The sequence below is a fragment of the Delphinapterus leucas genome, chromosome 20 (assembly GCF_059928025.1).
Source record: "Delphinapterus leucas isolate spDelLeu-1000000601 "Yukka" chromosome 20, BTC_Dleu_Yukka2, whole genome shotgun sequence".
Taxonomy (NCBI): Eukaryota; Metazoa; Chordata; class Mammalia; order Artiodactyla; family Monodontidae; genus Delphinapterus; species Delphinapterus leucas.
Genome location: NC_143148.1, coordinates 15,020,708 through 15,037,859, shown reverse-complemented (window position 1 = coordinate 15,037,859; position 17,152 = coordinate 15,020,708). Strand labels below are relative to the sequence as shown.

General features: G+C 38.4%; 1 protein-coding gene across 6 annotated transcripts; it reads left to right on the top strand.

The window, feature by feature from the left end:
• The first annotated feature begins 1,024 nt into the window (after positions 1-1,024).
• Positions 1,025-16,561, top strand: ZNF383 (zinc finger protein 383). 6 transcript variants are annotated; one of them, XM_030761372.2, is made up of 7 exons: positions 1,025-1,297; positions 2,120-2,186; positions 5,256-5,433; positions 6,659-6,715; positions 8,901-9,027; positions 9,336-9,431; positions 14,250-16,561. In XM_030761372.2, exons 4-7 carry the CDS (start codon positions 6,707-6,709, stop codon positions 15,443-15,445), a joined length of 1,428 nt encoding a protein of 475 aa, XP_030617232.1. In that variant the 5' UTR covers positions 1,025-1,297; positions 2,120-2,186; positions 5,256-5,433; positions 6,659-6,706; the 3' UTR covers positions 15,446-16,561. The 6 variants fall into 6 exon arrangements, with proteins under 6 accessions (XP_030617232.1, XP_089758433.1, XP_089758434.1 ...); XM_089902307.1 differs by having other exon boundaries at positions 6,627-6,715; XM_089902308.1 differs by lacking the exon at positions 2,120-2,186 and having other exon boundaries at positions 6,627-6,715.
• The last annotated feature ends 591 nt before the right edge of the window (positions 16,562-17,152 follow it).

Genomic DNA, 17,152 nt, shown 5'->3' with positions numbered 1-17,152 from the left:
ATGTAGCTGGGAGGCCATGGAGGAAGGATGACATGCATGCCTCAGCCTAGATGGAATCTCAACTTCCAGAAACTCAAGATGCTTGGAAGACACTTCCCCTAAAATAACTCAGTGACAGCCTATCCCTTAAGGACAAATATTTCCTTTCCTGCAGTTAGAGTTAATCATAATTCCTTCCAGAGAACTTTAATAACTTTGTGGGGTTTGCCTTCATAAGCCCCTGACTCTCTTCTGGAACACTCTTTCGGTTTTACCCAAATCTGTCTCCAGAAGTGCAATTCCTAACACCCCACCAAATAAGCTTTTTTCTTATTTGCAGCCTTCTGCGTTTTCTTGGAAGACAAACTGTACCCATGAAAACAAGATCCCTAAGGCATGGAAGGGTGTGGGATCCACAGCCATACAAGGAACAGAGATATGATTTATAAAACACAAGTTTGAAACTGTGTCAGACGAATTGGTTTGCTTCTCCAAAAGGCAAATAAAACTTATGGTACCATAACATGCACCCTGAAGTACCACTGTTTTCCAGATGAAGAAAATGAAGTAACTCATCCAATTTCAGCTATGGACTTAACACAGTGGGGCCATCACCAGAGTCAAGACTACCATCCCCAGCAAACACACTGCTGGACGCTCCTGATAACCCGTCCCCATCAGCCCCATTCCAGGCTGTCTGATTACTCTCCTTCAGTTTCCCTGGTGCGGTTCGGGTCTGAGACCCCTAGGTTACCGCTACCCGATCAGCATAGGTCCCACACCACGGTAATCCACGGAGGAAGGCAAAAATGACGCCTTCCTCAGTCCGGAATATTCTCAGAGTGAGCTACAACTCTTAGAATAGTCCTGGCCGCCACTCTGTCCTTCACTGCGGCAAGCTCTGTGCAAACAGCCAACCAAGACAACCTTCTACGTGGGCGGGCGCCTCACCATTCCAGCTCTAGACTACATTTCCCAGAAGCTCTTGCGGCTCCAAATCAACTTCCGGCGCGAATCCAGCGACATTATTCTATTTCTCAGGGAATTTATGGCTCCCTGAGATTGGCCGGGCCCTAGGAGGAAGCTTGTCTCCGGGGTGTGGGGACTGTATCTGGATCTCCAGCCTCCTGGCAGCAATTCCGAGAGGCGAGAAGAAGTGTGGCTTGGCCCAGGCTGTGCAGAAAATCCGAGGGTCGAGTGACATCTTGTTCGAGCGGATCTGGCTCCGGACTACATTTCCCAGACACCCTGGCGGGCATAGGGCTGACCCTTCACTCGCCTGCGGGACCCTAGGCCTCCGGGGAAGGGGAAGTGCAAGGTGAGCAGCCTAGGTCCCGGGGGCTCGTCTAGGTTCCGGAGGTGCACCCCTGGTAGTCTGAAGGGACGGTCCAGGCGGGTCCGGAGTCTCGGGCCTGTATGATTTGATAAGACTGGGGGAGGGTGAAGTGTGGGATTCCATGTGTGCGATTGTGACCTTATGTGACTGTGCGCGCTGTGTGCGCGTGTGATTGTATATCCCTGTGGTGGGTGTGTCACTGTGACTGACCATGCGCGCAGAGCTCTGTGTGCAGGTGTGACTGTGGATATCCTCGTTGTGGTGTGTGACTGTGAAAGTGTGCGGCTCTGTGTGTGTAGGTGTGACTGTGCCTCCGTAGTGGGACTGAGATTGTGTGTGTCCATACAACTTTGTATCATTGTGTGTGTTGGGGCGGTGGGGAGTGCTGAGAATCTGTGATTATGTTGCTATGGCGGTGTTATCAGAGGGCTGCGTGTGATTGTGGTTTTATGACTGTTAGCAGTACTAAGTGTACTGATGTCTGACTGTGTGAGGATGTGTGAGTGTGATTATGTAACTTTTTGTGGCACTGATTGTGCGGTTGGAGGGTGCCTGTAATTGTGCCAGGCTAACAGTGTGTATGTCCCAGTGGTTGATGTGTTAGGTCAGGACAGATTTTGGTCGTGGGCCGCAGACTTTTCCCCTTCTGAAACCAGGAATGCTCAGGACAGCCTAGACTCCTCTGACCTTTCTCCATCCTTCCTCTGCATGGGTGGCAGGTGTGGGTCCAGGGTAACCTCTGATCTGATCAGTCTGAGCCATGAGAAGGGCCTGGCATTTCATGATTCCTTTCTCCTTCCTCAGCTCTGCTTTTCTCAGAGAGGTCCCCAGAGGAGAAGGAGGAATGGCTGTTGACCAAGCCAAATACAAGGTGTGCTGGGGTTTCCTTGTTGCTTTATAAGTACCCTGGTGCACCTATGCATGCTTTCCTAGGGTATAAACATACCAATGGAATTGCTGGGCCATAAGATACGTGTGTATTTTCAAATTTCCTAGATAATGCCGGACTGATTTTCAATATGGTTGTACCAGTTAAATTCTTACCAGCAGATTATAAGCATAGTCATCCTGTATTCTAATACTTGGTCACTTGGTATTTTAATTTTTGATGACTCTTCTCATATATCACATGGTTTTAAAAGTATAACATACTTTCCAAAAAGTACAGAAATGAAAGTATATGACTTGATGAATTTTAGAAAATGAGCATACTTGCTTAATCAGAGCTCAAATCAGATCAGGAAGTAGAACATTACCAGCATTCTAGAAGCCCTATTCTTGTTCCATCCACTCACTATCCACCTCTCCCGAAGATAACAATTATTCTGTTTTCTATAGCCATAGATTAATTTTACCTGTTCTTGAATTTTATATAAGTAGAATCACACAATATCCACTCTTTTGTGCTTGACTTCTTTTTATTCATCATTACATTTTACATGTAATATGAATGTACTACTTAATAATATTATGTAGTATGAATATGTGAGACTCATCCATGTTGCTTCATGTAGTATAGGTCAGTTATTATTGTTGTTGCTTAAAATTTCATTGTATGAACATACCACAATTTATTTATCCTTTCCATTATCTATTGGTATTTAAGCTGTTTTCAGATCGGACCTATTATGAGCAAGGCTGCTATGAACATTCTTGCACATGTCTTTTGGTGCACATATGAATGCATTTCTGTTGGGTATATCCCTAAGAGTGAAATTTCTGTGGCATAGGTTATGCAAATATTCAGCTTTAATATATACTGACAGTTTTTCTAAATAGTATCAATTTACACTCCTGACTCACTCTCATTGTATGGGAATTAGACTGTGGGACAAGAAGCTTTACTAGAGATAAAGAACAATAGTTCATAATAAAAAGCTTAGACTACTAGTAAGATATTACAGTTCTAAATACATAGACCTTCATAAAATGACTTCAAGTATATTTGATGGAAGTAAAAGAAGTAGTAGACAAATCACAATCATAGTGGGGGATTTTTAGCACTTGTTTCAATAGCTGATAGAACAATCAATAGAAACTGAGTAAAGCTATATAATATTTGGGCAGTGTGGTTGACAAACTTGACTGAAATGATATATGTAGAACAGTGTACCTTACAACTACAGTATATATCCTTTTCAGATGCATATGAGACATTTATCCAAATTGATCATGTGCTGGACCATAAAAGAAATCTCAGTAACTTTCAAAGGATTGAAATAATACTGTATGTTTTCTGTCCACAGTGGAATTCAGCAGAAGTCAATAACAGAATGATATTTAGAAATATCCCAATGTTTAGGATTTAAGCAATTGTATTTATAAATAACTGGTGAATCAAAGAAGAAATTGCAATGGAAATTAAAAATATTTTGAACTGAAAGATAATGAAAATATAACATCAAAATGTGGGGTGTTGCTAAAGCTAAACCTAAAGAAAATATATAGCTGTAAATGCATACTCTAGTAAAGAAGAATGTTGAAAAATTAATGATCTATGTTTTCATCTCAAGAAGTTAAGGAAATAAAACTGAATACTAAATTAAACCCAAAGAAAACAAAAAATAGGAAATAATAAGAATAAGAGCTCAATATAAATTTATGTATATTGAAATATAAAGTAAATATATAATTGAGAAAATTAATAACTCCAAAAGTTAATTTTGGGGAATAAATAAAAATTGATAAACCTCTATAAAAACTTAAAGAAAAAAGGGGAGATAAGACACAAATTACCAAATTAGATATGAGGAAAGAAAAAACACTACAGGATAGATTTAAAGCTGAGCTCCCAGTTTTTGGTCAGTACCTGGGACTAGGTTGTACAGTATAAGAGCATTAGAACCTGAGCTGGTGATCATTAAGCTGAGTACCTTTTCAACTTCATCAGACATGTTGATTTCTGTTTTTAGTATAGATTTTTAATTTTGTAACTCAGTTTCTTTTTTTTTTAATTATTTATTTATTTATTTATTTTTGGCTGCATTGGCTCTTCATTGCTGCACACAGGCTTTTCTCTAGTTGTGGCAAGCGGGGCTACTCTGTTGTGGTGTGCGGGCTTCTCATTGCAGTGGCTTCTCTTGTTGTAGATCATGGGCTCTAGGTGCACGGGCTTCAGTAATTGTGACACGTGGGCTCAGTAGTTGTGGCTTGTGGGCTCAGTTGCTCCGTGGCATGTGGGATCTTCCTGGACCAGGGATCGAACCCATGTCCTCTGCATTGGCAGGTGAATGCTTAACTACTGTGCCACTAGGGAAGTCCTGGGATTGACTCTTAATGGGGTTTCTTTTAGGGGAGATGAAAATGTTCTAAAATTGGATTGTGATGATATACTAAAAAACATTGAATTATATACTTTAAGTGAGTAACTTACATGGTGTGCGAGGTATATCTCAATAAAAATTAGTGGATTAGAATCTAGATAAAACAATATTGTCTGTGACTTTATAATTGTTGAAGCCAGTTAGTGGGTACATGGAAGGTTTTTTATACTATTTAAATTCTACTTTTATGTATGTTTGGAAATTTCTGTATTAAAAAGTTAAAAAAAACTAACCTAATGCCTAATAATGAAATACTAGAAGCCTTCATAGTAAAATCAGGGAGAAGGCACTATCAACAGTATTATTTAACATTTTTTTCCCCTAAATCTATTAGAAAAGCAGTACTCCATAGGAAACAACTAGAAAACAATTGCTTTGTTCTTTCCCATAACTTCTACTATCAAGCTTCTCTGTGGGCCATTTGATTTCTTGCCCATGGATAAGCTTTTCAGTCAGTGTTAGATAATAAACAGTGTCCATTTCACTGAACTAATCAATACCATAAACTTTAAAGAAAAAGTTTAACCTTCTGACTCCTTGAGCTAGGAGTTTGCAGTGAGATAGCTTTGATGATTGCTTCTCTTTCCTTTTCCTGAACTTTTTCTCCATCCCACTAGGTATTCTCAACTCCATATGGTAAGAGTATGTTTGATTTTGTACGAAGCTGCCAAGCTGTCTTCCAAAGTGGCTGTACCATTTTGCATTCTCACCAGCAATGAATGAGAGTTCCTGTTGCTCCACATCCTGGCCAGCATTTGGTGTTATCAGTGTTCTGGATTTTGGCCATTCTAATTGGTATGTAGTGGAGGGGGCTTTTATTAAGACATTAAAACATATTTTTAAATTATATAGAGAATGTGGTACTGGCAAAATAATAAAGAGATCACTGAATCAAAATAGAATCACAAATAAATCCAAACATGTATCATCTATGATAAGGGTAGCATTTAAATCAGTAGACAAAATACATTCCATAGTCATCTATTCTAAGGCTTACTTTTTTTCCTCATTTCAACGTACCTGAAATCAGGTTATATCTTAAATAGTTTCTTTCTTTCTTAGTGGCATATAAAATAATGGTGCATTTTATGTCTTATGAAATATTATTCGCATGTGTTTTAAGTACACCAGGGTAGCCCTCTCTGGGGGGAAATAAAGTAGGATTCTTAACTCATTTCTTATACTAAAATAAAATAATAATTGCTAATCTTATTCCATTGTCTTTTACCAAATAATTTTATACCAAAATAAAATAATAATTGATTAAAGATTTAAATGTAACAAATGAAAGCATTAAAAGTAAAAAAGAGAAATTTATATAAATATGTATAGGTAAGAAAGATCTTACCCCAGAGCTAGAAAAGTTGACATTTTGACAGTTTTGTGTGGGTAAAACACATAAGCAAAGTTTTTTGTTTGTTTTTTTTTTTAACAAATGAGAGCTAGAACATAAGGATGAGGAGTGCCTCAGTGTGGGTATGGGTGCAGGGGTGTGGTAGGGGGAATTTGACTTTCTCAGGCTTGGGAAATGAGACTTGATTAGGGAAGTCTTTAGTCCTTCTAATTAGATTGAACTGTGTTCCTGGCCAAAAGCACCATTTAGGTGAGTCTGGCTTGGGGACCTGAGGGCTGCAGAGGAGGGATCTGCTCAGGGCAAGTCATAGCAGCGCTGTCTTGGGTTCAGAGCAACAACAGCACTGAGATGGGGCAAGGTCTTGCTTGAATCACTGGCTGAGACAGGAACCTGGGTTGTTTGGGTGAAGGAGAGGCAATAGGAGTCTGTGTTTCTTTGGATCGACTAGCCAGGATCCATCTTACTGCAGCTAAAGCCTGGGGTTTCTGGAGCTGAGATAGGAGGGGGATTTATTCCATATTCCCACTCACTAGAGTTATATCCTAAGACCAAGGGAAGTAGAGGTAGTTTTTCCTGGAGAGTCTGAAAGCTGTAAAGCCAGTGTTGTTTCTAGAGCATTTCTTTGCTTCCCCAGGCCTGCCTTCTCAGAACACTATCCTTTTCCAGGAGAACAGCCCCAAGGAGGAGTGATTATCTCCTGTAATACTGAAAGCCATGGCCCAGGTGAGTTAGTTGATGCTCTTTCTTACCTTCCTGACATTCAGTTCTTTCTAAGAAAAAAAAAATTTTTTTTTAAAGGGCATGTGAGCATTTGCTTTCTTTCTCCTGACATTTCTGGCTATGAGGGTTCCTTCAGGTCCTGGTCCCTATTTCCTCTCATTCTAGTCAGATAATCCTATTATCATTCCTAAGTGCTCCTCTTCTTTTGACTCAGTTTTAATATTTTCATTCAGTAAATAATTGAGCATCTCTTTTCTCAGCCCTTTCCCAGGGACTATGATGGAGAAGAAATGCATTTTCTTAAAGGAAACAAGAGTAGATTTGTAGAATAAACTTGTCCTGTCTGGGCAGTGATTTGACAAGGTGGAGGTATGAGTTGCTTAGCTGAGACAAACATGGAAAAGCCAAGATTATCTCTACAGATCAGTATTCTCCAGTAAAATAGGACAGGAGGTGGTATTGGTAGCTCCAAATATTAGAGTGTTGCAAGGTCTCCTGGTTTATGGGGCTTGGAGGATTGTTGGGTTGGTAGCTGATACAGGCAGATCTCTATGACTCTTTTAGGGTATCCATGAAGAAGTCCAGTTTAAGTTTGAACAGGAAGTGTGAGTCATGAGGAATTTCCAAATGAATCACCAATTTTCTTTATCTCAGAAATAAGGATAAGGATGATGGATGATTATAGTGAGTTCAGCCACTTCATAACTTGTTGAGATCAGAGGTCTCAGAAGAACCTTCTTTAGAAAGCTTTGTTATAATAAATTCCAGACACAGAAAAGTAGTCTTGTGAACTACCATAAGCTCACCATTAAGTTTCAATTATTATCAACTCACAGTCAATCTTGTTTCATCCATACCTCTACTTGTTTCTTCCATGCACACTCCCTTAACCTCACTCCCACACACAGGATTTTTTTGAAGCAAATTCAAATTGGTATGTATCTCTCAAGGATAAGGTTTATTTTTTAAAAAAAAAATCATTATGCCATTATTGCATCTGAAAAAGTTAAAAATCATTTGTTAATATCAATATCCAGTCAGTGTTCAAATTTTCATAACTGTCTACTTTTTAAATCATTTATTTGAATTAGAATCCAGAGAAGGACTGTGCACTGCAATTGGTTAATATGTCTCTCCAGTCTCTTACTTTGTAGGTACCCCTTGCATCTCTTTTCTTTCTGTGCAGTTTTTGTTGGGAAAGAAAAACAGATTCATTTGTCCACTGTTTGGATTTTGCTGATTTCTTCTCTCTGGTATCATTTAAGTGTTTCCTGAGAGTCAGTAGTTAGGTCTAGAAACGTGGTCAGGTTCAGTTGGGATTTTTTTGTCAGGAATATTTCCTAGGTGGTGATGTGTGGTTCCATTAGGGGGGCGTATTATTTCTGGTTCTCTTTCCTTTTGTAATGTTAGCCACCAGTGATGATTATCGTTTAGATTTATTAATTCATTAGAGGTTGCAAAATGATATCTAAATTCTGTCATTCCTTCTTCATAGATTAGGTAGAGTACTATCTGTAAAGTAAAATGTCTCATCAACTGTTTGGTTACCCTAAAGGACAGTTTGTATGGAAAAGAATGTTTGATTCTTACCCCTTATTTACCAGTTTTTAAAATAATGAGTTGGTTTCTTAGAATCCTACAAAGATGGCTAGTAATTTTTTGTTCAATATTGTTATGAGCTCATGGATTTAAACATTTTTGATCTCATCAGTCCATTACATTTGATCCTCAAATTATGCTGTCTTTGGCCAATGGGAGGCTTTTCAAGTAGGCTCCTGCATCCTTTTAACATGATTCTAGTAGTTTTTGATAGCTCTCTTGTTTTCTGATACAACAGAATGTTCAGACTCATCCTGTGTATTTGACTCAATTCTGAAATTGTCTCCTTCCCAACTTTGGTTACTTTTATTTGAATACGATACTTAGAGACTACAATCTAGACACTAGGGATGCTCATCACTACTGGGTTAATTATTGTTTCTAGGCCTTTTCTATGGACTGAGTGAGGAATATTTTTTTTTATTACAAAATAAACTGACAACCCTTGCACCTGTTTCTAGGATCTAAAGATTCTGGTTCTTAGTGACACCAATATAATTGCTCTTTGCTTTACTCCCAAATATAAACACAGTAGTCTCTGAAATATTTCTTTTTGTTACACAAATAATACACATGTCTGTTGTTTCAGGGATCAGTGATGTTCAGTGATGTGTCTGTAGACTTCTCTCAAGAGGAGTGGGAATTCCTGGACCCTGCTCAGAGGGACTTGTACAGAGATGTGATGTTGGAGAACTATAGCAATCTGGTGTCAGTGGGTAAGGGCATCTATCCCAGTAATTTTGAGTTCTCTGGAATGTCTGTTTCTTCCACAGTGAATTTCTCAGCTGCTTCTCAAGCTACCAGCTGAATTTCTGCTCCCTGTTCCCAAGTAAATGGTTTGAACTGAAATGAAAAGGAAGAGTGGGAAATGGGCAGCTCCAATTGGCTGTGGCTGAGCTTCATCTTCTTTGTTTGACTGTTCCTGTAGTGGCATCTCTTCCTTGATCATCAAGGGACTGGATCTTACTTCTGGATCAGATTTACCCACAGCATAACCATGTTCCATATCTTTTCTTGTGAGCAGGACTTTACATTCCTAAGCCTCAAGTTATCTCCTTATTGGAACAGGGGAAAGAGCCCTGGATGATTGGCAGAGAGCTGACAAGAGGCCTGTGTTCAGGTGAGTGAGAAATGATTGGACAGAAGCAGGGCACTACAGGCAATAACTCAGTTGATCAGTGAAGAAACAGCACCTTTGAGATGTTATCTTGGAAGCTCCCATCAAAACCATAGGCCTGTGGGAAAAACTAAGTCTTTTTAGCACGAGTTTACAAATGACCTGTTTCATTCCTTCCCTCACTTACTGCTTTCTACTACTCTTCTCCACTCCCCCTCTTAATTTCAAGTAGAAGGTACCCTTCACATCCCCCACAAAGAAAACTCTTTTACCCATATTTTAGATTCAGTTCCTTGCTAGCTTTTCTTCCTCTTCGACTCATCTAAATGTTTTCTGTTACAACTCCCAAAATAGTATATGTGTGTGTGCACGCGTGGGCGCATGTCTGCATGTATCTGCACTGCCCCTCCCTTCCAAGTACTAGTCTTCCTTATAGCTGCTGGCCAATGATTTGGGTTCCTTTGGATAGAATTGAGGGAGTTCATGAACTTGGTTGAAAAGAAAAAAATGCATCTTTATATTCAGTATCCTCTAATTGAAATTTAGCATTTCTTCCTGTTATGGTATATGCAACAAACCGTAGTAGTGTTAGTAGTTCCTGTGACTTTGACATGAATGCAAATCACAGATATTTTCATATCATTTTATTGTTGCTGTAGACATATTGAAATACCATTTATGCTCATCACTATTTCAGAATTACTATAGTATTAGGCTCACTGCTAGGTCTTACTCTTTAATGTGTTTATAAAGAAGAAAACTCCAGGGAGAGGGAAGAACCCCTGTGAAGGCCCTTCTAGGAGGGGAAAACTTGGTGTGTTTGAAGAACTGAAAGAAAGCTAGCGTTGTTGGGGCCCAAGAGCAAGCATGTGTGGAGTGTGAGTCGAGGTTGGAGAGACAAGTAGGAACCACATTATTCAGCCTTTGCCAGTGGTTATGAGGAGTTTGGATTTTGAGCAGTGGAAGGCCAGGCCAAATGTCATTTTTGTGCCTGAAGAGATTAAAGACTGTGAAAACTTGGTGGGGATCTGGGTTAGGAGGCTACTTGAGTGGTCTGAGTAACAGCTGATTCTGGTTTGGAATAGGGTATAGTGGAGATAGAAAAGCTACTGAAGAGCTTAACTAGATGAAACTTGCTGAAAGATCCTATGGAGGTAGGAGGAAGAAGAATACGCTGAAATGAATTCCCCGTTTCTGGCTTGAGATGTTCTAATAGGCTCCATTTTGACATCTTCACACTGTTTAATTTGCCTAAAATCTCCATTTTGGGTAAGAAATTGCTTTATAATAATAGTTATCAAATACTGAACACTTTACTCAAAGACATTCACTTACACTTTTCCTCACACTCTTAGTAATCATGAATTAAGGATTATCTCCCTTTTACAGGTGAAATGGGGACTAGAAAGGTTAAATAATTGCCTAGGAACCTATAGTAAGTAACTCTCAGTGATGGGACTCAGCTTTCATCAATCTGCTTCTGACTCCTGTCATCTTTCCATGGTAGTATCTTGCACTGTGTCTTATTATTATTATTTTTTACAATCCTTGTATGAAACTCCTGAGAATTATTTTTCCCTTATATTGTTCTTTTTTTAAATTGAAGTATAGTTGATTTACAATATTGTGTTAGTTTCTGGTATACAGCAAAGTGATTCAGTTATACATATATATATTTTTTTTCAGATTCTTTTTATTATAGTTTACTGTAAGATATTGAATATAGTTCCCTGTGCTATACAGTAGGACCTAGTTGTTTATTTTATGTATAGTAGTTTGTATCTGCTAATCCCAAACTTCTCATTTATTCCCTCCCCCCATATTTCCTCTTTGGTAACCATAAGTTTGTTTTCTAGGTCTGTGAGTCTGTTTCTGTTTTGTAAATAAGTTCATTTGTATCATTTTTTAAAATTCCACATATAAGTGATATCATACAGTATTTGTCTAACTTACTTCACTTAGTATGATCATCTCTAGGTCCATCCATGTTGCTGCAAATGGCATTGTTTCATTCTTTTTTGTGGCTGAGTAATATTCCATTGTGTGTATATATGTATGTATGTGTGTGTGTATATATATATACCACATCTTCTTTATCCATTCATCTGTCAGTGGACATTTAGCTTGCTTCTATGTCTTGGCTATTATAAATAGTGCTGTTATGAACATTGGGGGGCACGTATCTTTTCAAATTATAGTTTTCATCTTTTCTGGATATATGCCTGGAGTGGGATTGCTGGATCATATGGTAACTCTATTTTTAGTTTTTTAAGGAACCACCATACTATTCTCCATAGTGGCTGCACCAATTTACATTTCCCACCAATAGTGTTTAAGGGTTCCCTTTCTCCACACCCTCTCTAGTATTTATTATTTGTAGACTTTTGGATGATGGCCATTCTGACAGTTGTGAGGTAATATCTTATTGTGGTTTTGATTTGTATTTCCCTGATGATTAGCAATGTTGAGCATCTTTTCATGTGCCTGTTGGCCATCTGAATGTCTTCTTTGTTTTTTTTGGCTGTGTTGGGTCTTCATTGCTGTGTATGGGCTTTCTCTCTAGTTATGGTGAGTGGGGGCTACTCTTCATTGAGGTGCACAGGCTTCTCATTGCAGTGGCTTCTCTTGTTGCAGAGGAAGAGCTCTAGGTGCACGGCTTCAGTAGTTGTAGCATGCGGGCTCAGTTTGTTGCAGCACATGGGCTCTGGGGCGTGTGGGCTTCAGTAGTCGCAGCTAATGGGCTCAGTAGTTGTGGCATGCGGACTCTAGGGTGTGCGGGCTTCAGTAGTTGTGGTGCACAGGCTTAGTAGTTGTGGCTTGCAAGCTCTAGAGCACAGGCTCAGTAGTTGTGGAGCACAGGCTTAGTTGCTCCACGGCATGTGGGATCTTCCTGGACCAGGAATCGAACCCGTGTCCCGTGCATTGGCAGGCGGATTCTTAACCACTGCGCCACCAGGGAAGTCCCCTGAATGTCTTCTTTGGAGAAATGTCTATTTAGATCTTCTGCCCATTTTTTGATCGGGTTGATTTTTTAAAACAATATTTATCTATTTATTTGGTTGCACAGGGTCTTAGTTGCAGCATGTGGGATCTTCATTGCTGCATGAGAACTCTTAGTTGCAGCATGTGGGATCTAGTTCCCTGACCAGGGACCGAACTCGGGCCCCCTGCATTGGGAACACAGAGTCTTATCCACTGGACAACCAGGGAAATCCCGATTGGGTTGATTTTTTGATATTGAGCTGTATGAGCTATTTGTATATTTTGGAAATTAAGCTCTTGTTGGTGGCATTGTTTGCAAATATTTTCACCCATTCCATAGGTTGTCTTTTCATTTTGTTTATTGTTTCCTTTGCTGTTGCACTGTGTCTTTTTTCTCTCTGTCTGCCTTAGACTTCAGGAGTCTCCCCTCTCAGTCACTGCAGTGGTACATGAGCAAGTCTCTCCCTTGTCCCAAGATCAGCATCACAGAATTCCAAGGCAAACAGTATTTTCACTGAATCCCCAGCACATAGCATGCTCTGAGTCTTCCCTATCTGCCACTCACATCAAATCAGTTCATTGACTTATCTTAGGCTGTTCCCCCATCTGGCTGACCCTCTGTAATCGCTTTTAAATTGCATCTAGTATGCCCTTTATTATGGACCCTATTCTGTTTTATCCCCAACTGGGTGTACTGCAGTTTAATTCTGACACTAACTACCCAGAGTTAGCTTAGACCCCACAGGTTAACAGCCAGTCTTACACAAGACTGCCCTCACTTCTGACACCAGCTGCAAGTCTCAGGGGTTCCTCAGACCACCCACACTTCTGACCAACTGGCTATAAATTTGGGATTTCCATGGCCCCTGCAGGCTTTGCTAGAATGACTCACAGAACTTAGGAAAGCTCTGTACTTACAATTGCAGTTTTACTGTAAAGGATACATATCAGATGAGTTAGGGTAGGCTTCTGGAGGCAGAGGTTCCATAACCTCTCCCTGTGAAGTCAAAGTGTGTCACCCTCCTGGTGAAGCGCCTCAGTGTGTTCACCAACCAAAAATCTCCATTAAGCTTTGGTGTCCAGAGTTTTTATTAGGGCTTAATTACATTGGCATGATTGATTAAGGCATTGGCCACTCAATCTCTAGCCTCTCTCTCCACCCCAGAGGTCAAGCAGCTGAAAGTCCCAATCCTCTAATCATATGCTGGGTCTTTCCAGTGACCATTCCCCATCCTAAAACTATCTAGGGGTCCACCATGAGTCACCTCATTAGCATAATGAAAACATTGCTATCACTCAGGAAATTCAAAGGGTTCTTCAAGCTCTGTGTTAGGAACTGGGGACAAAGATCAAATTTATACTTTATTATACTACAGAGCCCAAGAATCTCCCCCTATATGCGTTTATTCTTCTCAGTAGACCTTTAATGGAAGTAACAAATTGTCCACTTTTTGTAATATACATAGTACGATGATGTACTCTGTTTCTTACATACACATACATACAAGCTTATAGAGATGTATATATAACTAGTCATCTTTTAATATGCCCAAGCATTGTATATTTATCAACTTTTCAGATGATTCTGATCCACATCAGTATTTGAGAATCATTGTGGTTTTCTATTTCCATAGTCTCCTCCTGCTGCTTCCTGCATTATATCTCCTTAATTTTGTGCATTTCTTGTCCATTTTTCAGATTAAACAGGTATACTTGAGAACTCTATGTCATTCACTACCAGATATTATTTTCACTTTAGTTTTTCCATTTCTATTATAAAAGTTTAACTTTTCACAAATGAGGTGGGGGAAGAATATTTACCATTTTATTTTCTTTCAGATCTGGAATCAATGTGTGAAACCAAGCTATTATCACTAAAGAAGGAAGTTTATGAAATAGAATCATGCCAGAGGGAGATGATGGGACTTACAAAGCATGGCCTTGAATACTCCAGTTTTAGAGATGTTTTGGAATATAGAAACCACTTTGAAAGACAAGTGGGATATCAAAATGGGCATTTCAGCCAAGAAATATTCACTCATGAATACATGCCCACATCTATTCAACAGACATTCTTTACTCTACATCAAATAATTAACAGTGAAGAGAAACCATATGAATGTAAGAAATGTGGAAAGATCTTTAGTCAGAATTCACAATTTCTTCAACATCAGAGAACTCATATTGGCGAAAAATCTTATGAATGTAAGGAGTGTGGGAAATTCTTTAGTTGTGGCTCACATGTTACTCGACATCTGAAAATTCATACCGGTGAAAAACCCTTTGAATGTAAAGAATGTGGAAAGGCCTTCAGCTGTAGCTCATACCTTTCTCAACATCAGAGAATTCATACCGGTAAGAAACCCTATGAATGTAAGGAATGTGGGAAGGCCTTTAGTTATTGCTCAAATCTTATTGACCATCAGAGAATTCACACTGGTGAAAAACCGTATGAATGTAAAGTATGTGGGAAAGCCTTTACTAAGAGCTCACAACTTTTTCAACATGTGAGAATTCATACAGGTGAGAAACCCTATGAATGTAAGGAATGTGGCAAAGCTTTTACTCAGAGCTCAAAGCTTGTACAGCATCAGAGAATTCATACAGGTGAGAAACCCTATGAGTGCAAAGAATGTGGCAAAGCCTTTAGTAGTGGCTCAGCACTTACTAATCATCAGAGAATTCACACTGGGGAGAAACCCTATGATTGTAAGGAATGTGGGAAGGCTTTTACTCAGAGCTCACAACTTCGTCAGCATCAGAGAATTCATGCTGGTGAGAAACCTTTTGAATGTCTTGAATGTGGGAAGGCCTTTACTCAGAACTCACAGCTTTTTCAACACCAGAGAATTCATACAGATGAAAAACCATATGAATGTAGTGAATGTGGAAAGGCCTTTAATAAATGCTCAAACCTTACTCGACACCTCAGAATTCATACTGGTGAAAAGCCCTATAACTGTAAGGAATGTGGAAAGGCATTTAGTAGTGGCTCAGATCTCATACGTCATCAGGGAATTCATACTGATGAATAATAAAAACTAAAGCTCTTGTCACCTTCCTGATATTTTAAACAACAACAACAAAAATTCATGTGTGATAGTTACCCTCTTTCACTATTTTTTGTTTTTTAATTTTATTTTATATTTCTTTTTAATCCAAATATATTTTACTCTAAGTTATGAATTTGGATTCTAAATTGACATTTGCCTGTCTCTCCCCCTTACTTCCCCAACCCCATCTTGTACTAATAGCAGTTCAACAATTTTTTCCTTTCCTATTATTTTGTTCTACCTTCTTGGAGATAGATTATATTCCTGTTTATATTTGCTTGAGTCTTAAGGCTATGCTTTCTTCTCTGATATACATATTTGTGCTTATACCAACATCACACTGTTTAAATTGTGTGACCTTGTATTTTGTAATTCCTTGTAGAATTAATTACAATATAACCTTTTTTTGAAGCCACTGTTAGTCTTTTTGTTTCATTTCACAAATTTATATTTTTTATTATAAAACAGAATATCAGAAAACTAGAAATTAAAAAAGCCAAGATTAATTGTAATTATATGAACTATAGATGATGACTCTCAAGTTGGTAGAGCAAATCCTGCCAGACTTTGTTTTTAAAGAAAATGTAGTCATGGTACACATGTTGCATCTTCACCTGATACACATGTGTTGGCTTTTATAATGCTATAAAATATGATTGCCATTTCAGTAAATATAGATTTTTATCTTTATCGATGTACTTAATGAGTTTTTTAAATGACCGTATTTATTATTCATATTATGGTTGCATCTAATTGTTTTCAGTTATAAAATCTTCCCTGACTAATATGACCCAAAATTTATCTTTGGATGCTTGTTTTTTTCCTTTTAAAACATCTATTTTAGTTGCTGAAATTATCCATATTTTCTCCTTTATAAACTGTTTTGTTCCTTTTCATCAACCCTAACCCTAAGCTCATACTAGAAAGCTAATTAACTACTGTTACCAGTATTATTTATGCTTCCAGGTTTTTAAAACTTTTTACTTATATATGTTAGTGACATTTTATTTTTTATGTATTAGTAAATATAATCACGTTCTATGTATTGGTTTGTTGTGAGGATTCAATGAGTTAATAAAGTGTTTAGAACTTTTCCTATCATGTAGTAAATGTTTAGTAAAAGTCCACTATTATCATTGATACACCCATTTTCATAATTATCGTCATTATTATTTGTGGAAAGGATTTTAACCATGTTGTTTACTTTTGTCTAAATCCAAGAATTAATAATGAAAAAAGAGAAATAAGTGTAATGAACATAGGAAAGCTTTCCCCATCACTCATTATTCTGCGTGAAATTTCAAAAGGGGAAAAAAAGTTTGCGTGGGTAATCTACATTCAGACTTTATTTTCTATGCTGCACAAAGACTAATACCCTGTGGATACAATCATGGGTAGTTGAAAGCACAGTCAAATAAGCAGGAAGAGATAAGAATATTTTTCCTAATAATTAGTTTCCAAAAAAGAAAATATACAGGGCACATTATTTGACCAGAATGGGGGAGACAGTAACAAAAGGATGGCCAGCAAATATCTGAATATTAATTTAGTGTCCCCCCTTGGTTAACATGGGTTAAGGAACTAAAACCTTAATATACACATTATTTAAACGTGAATGAATATGAGAACACAATGGAAAAACCTGTGGGACTTCCCTGGTGTCCAGTGGATAAGACTCCGTGCTCCCAA